The sequence below is a fragment of the Penaeus chinensis genome, chromosome 43, assembly GCF_019202785.1.
Source record: "Penaeus chinensis breed Huanghai No. 1 chromosome 43, ASM1920278v2, whole genome shotgun sequence".
Taxonomy (NCBI): Eukaryota; Metazoa; Arthropoda; class Malacostraca; order Decapoda; family Penaeidae; genus Penaeus; species Penaeus chinensis.
This window is the reverse complement of record NC_061861.1, coordinates 12,727,848-12,730,347: the sequence shown is the minus strand read 5'-3', so window position 1 is coordinate 12,730,347 and position 2,500 is coordinate 12,727,848. Positions and strand designations below refer to the sequence as shown.

Below are 2,500 nucleotides of genomic sequence, written 5' to 3'. Positions count from 1 at the left end.
TTTTCCTCCTTCCCCTCCTCCTCCTTCCCCTCCTCCTCCTCCTCTTCCTCCTCCTCCTTTTCCCCATTTCCCCTCCTCCTCTTTCTCTATCTTCAGTAAATCAGTGTAATTTCATATGTGTTGACATATATCATGAACTCATTTAAAAAAAAAAAAAAAAAAAAAACAGTTTATGAGTGCACGGTGCTCGTCCATGGCTCTGCCCGCTCATGATTCTAAAGTGTGTTTGTACGATCGACTTTCGCTGCGGCTTCTGGACTGGAGGGACGCTAGGCGTGGCCCTCAGAGTGGCAGTCGCGGACGAAGGCTTGTGTCGTGGCGGATAATGGGGTTGTTATCAATATCCATTATTAGCATTATCCTTTTTACTATTATTATGATTATTATTATCATTACCGTTATTCTTAATCTTATTATTCATTACTATTATTATTATTACTATTATTATTATTATCATTATTGTCATTATTATTATAATTATCACCATTACTATTATTATCATCATCATCGTCATCATCATCATCATTATTTTTGTCATTATCAACATTGCCATAATTTCAATTATTAGTAGTAATACTATTATTATCATCACCATCCTTTTGACTCACGTTTATCATTATTCCTCTCCTTTCCCATTTTCTTCTGTCTCGTCATTTCATTTTCATGTCATATTCACGTCCTTCTTTTTGTGCCACTTTTATTATTTCTTTCCGCTTCGTTTTCTTCCTCCTTCTTTATGCTTTTTATTTTCTCTTCTCTCTTCTTTTCTCTTTTTTATTACACTTCGCCATCTCTCTATACCCTCCTGCCCTCCCCAAAAAAACATTTTCTGATTATTTTTCTTTTCTTTCTTTCTTTTTCTTCTTCTTCTTTTTCTTCTTGGTATTTTCTTCTTCTCCTTCTTATTCTATTTATTGTTCTTGTTCTTCTTCTACTTCTTCTATTCTCTGTTTAATTCCCTTTTCCTCTTTTTTTCTGTCCCTTTTTATTCTCTCTCTCTCTCTCTCTCTCTCTCTATCTCTCTCACTCTCTCTCTCTCTCTCTCTCTCTCTCTCTCTCTCTCTCTCTCTCTCTCTCTCTCTCTCTCTCTCTCTCTCTCTCGTCACTTCCCTTTTATTCTCTCTCTCTCTCTCTCTCTCTCTCTCTCTCTCTCTCTCTCTCTCTCTCTCTCTCTCTCTCTCTCTCTCTCTCTCTCTCTCTCTCTCTCTCTTTCTCTCTTTGTATGTCTCTTTCTCTCTCGCTCTCTCTCTCTCTCTCTCTCTCTCTCTCTTTCTCTCTCTGTATGTCTCTTTCTCTCTCTCTCTCTCTCTCTCTCTCTCTCTCTCTCTCTCTCTCTCTCTCTCTCTCTCTCTCTCTCTCTCTCTCTCTCTCTCTCCCCTTAACCCTCCCTTCCTTTTTTGACCCCTCCCTCCCTCTCTTCCTGTCTTTCTCCCCCCCCCCCACACCCTCCCCCCACCCCAGTTCGCCCCACATAATGCCCGCCACATGCCAAGCGGCGAGTGGGCGGGGCCTGTCTCCGTTCCCAATTTCTCTCGCGGGTCAGCCCAGGTCAGCAGGGGTCAGGTGAGCGTCAGGCGAGCGTGTCGGGTCCCGCTCTGCCAGGGGTTTTATGCCAGGGGTCTTATGCCAGGGGCTTTATGCCAGGGGCTCTATGCCAGGGGCTTTATGCCAGGGGTTTTATGCCAGGGGTCTTATGCCAGGGGCTTTATGCCAGGGGCTTTATGCCAGGGGTCTTATGCCAGGGGTCTTATGCCAGGGGTCTTATGCCAGGGGCTCTATGCCAGGGGCTTTATGCCAGGGTCTTATGCCAGGGGTCTTATGCCAGGGGTCTTATGCCAGGGGCTTTATGCCAGGGGCTCTATGCCAGGGGCTTTATGCCAGGGCTCTTATGCCAGGGGCTCTTATGCCAGGGGTCTTATGCCAGGGGTCTTATGCCAGGGGCTCTATGCCAGGGGCTTTATGCCAGGGGTCTTATGCCAGGGGTCTTATGCCAGGGGCTCTATGCCAGGGGCTTTATGCCAGGGGCTCTATGCCAGGGGCTTTATGCCAGGGCTCTTATGCCAGGGGCTTTATGCCAGGGGCTTTATGCCAGGGGTCTTATGCCAGGGGTCTTATGCCAGGGGCTTTATGCCAGGGGCTTTATGCCAGGGGTATTATGCCAGGGGTCTTATGCCAGGGGCTTTATGCCAGGGGTTTATGCCAGGGGTCTTATGCCAGGGGTCTTATGCCAGGGGTCTTATGCCAGGGGCTTTATGCCAGGGGTCTTATGCCAGGGGTCTTATGCCAGGGGTCTTATGCCAGGGGCTCTATGCCAGGGGCTTTATGCCAGGGGCTCTATGCCAGGGGCTTTATGCCAGGGCTCTTATGCCAGGGGTCTTATGCCAGGGGTCTTATGCCAGGGGTCTTATGCCAGGGGTCTTATGCCATGGGCTTTATGCCAGGGGCTCTATGCCAGGGGTCTTATGCCAGGGGCTTTATGCCAGGGGTCTTATGCTAGGGG

The 2,500-nt window shown here is 47.7% G+C and overlaps 2 protein-coding genes across 2 annotated transcripts in view; one reads left to right on the top strand and one right to left on the bottom strand.

The window, feature by feature from the left end:
• Positions 1 to 2,500, bottom strand: part of LOC125048235 (octopamine receptor beta-2R-like) — a 378,640-nt gene that overhangs the window by 226,668 nt on the left and 149,472 nt on the right. The gene's annotated exons all lie outside the window — the stretch shown is intronic.
• LOC125048351 (elastin-like) lies at positions 1,610 to 2,497 on the top strand. The gene has a single exon (XM_047647015.1). The coding sequence runs from the start codon at positions 1,610 to 1,612 to the stop codon at positions 2,495 to 2,497; it is 888 nt and encodes a 295-aa protein (XP_047502971.1).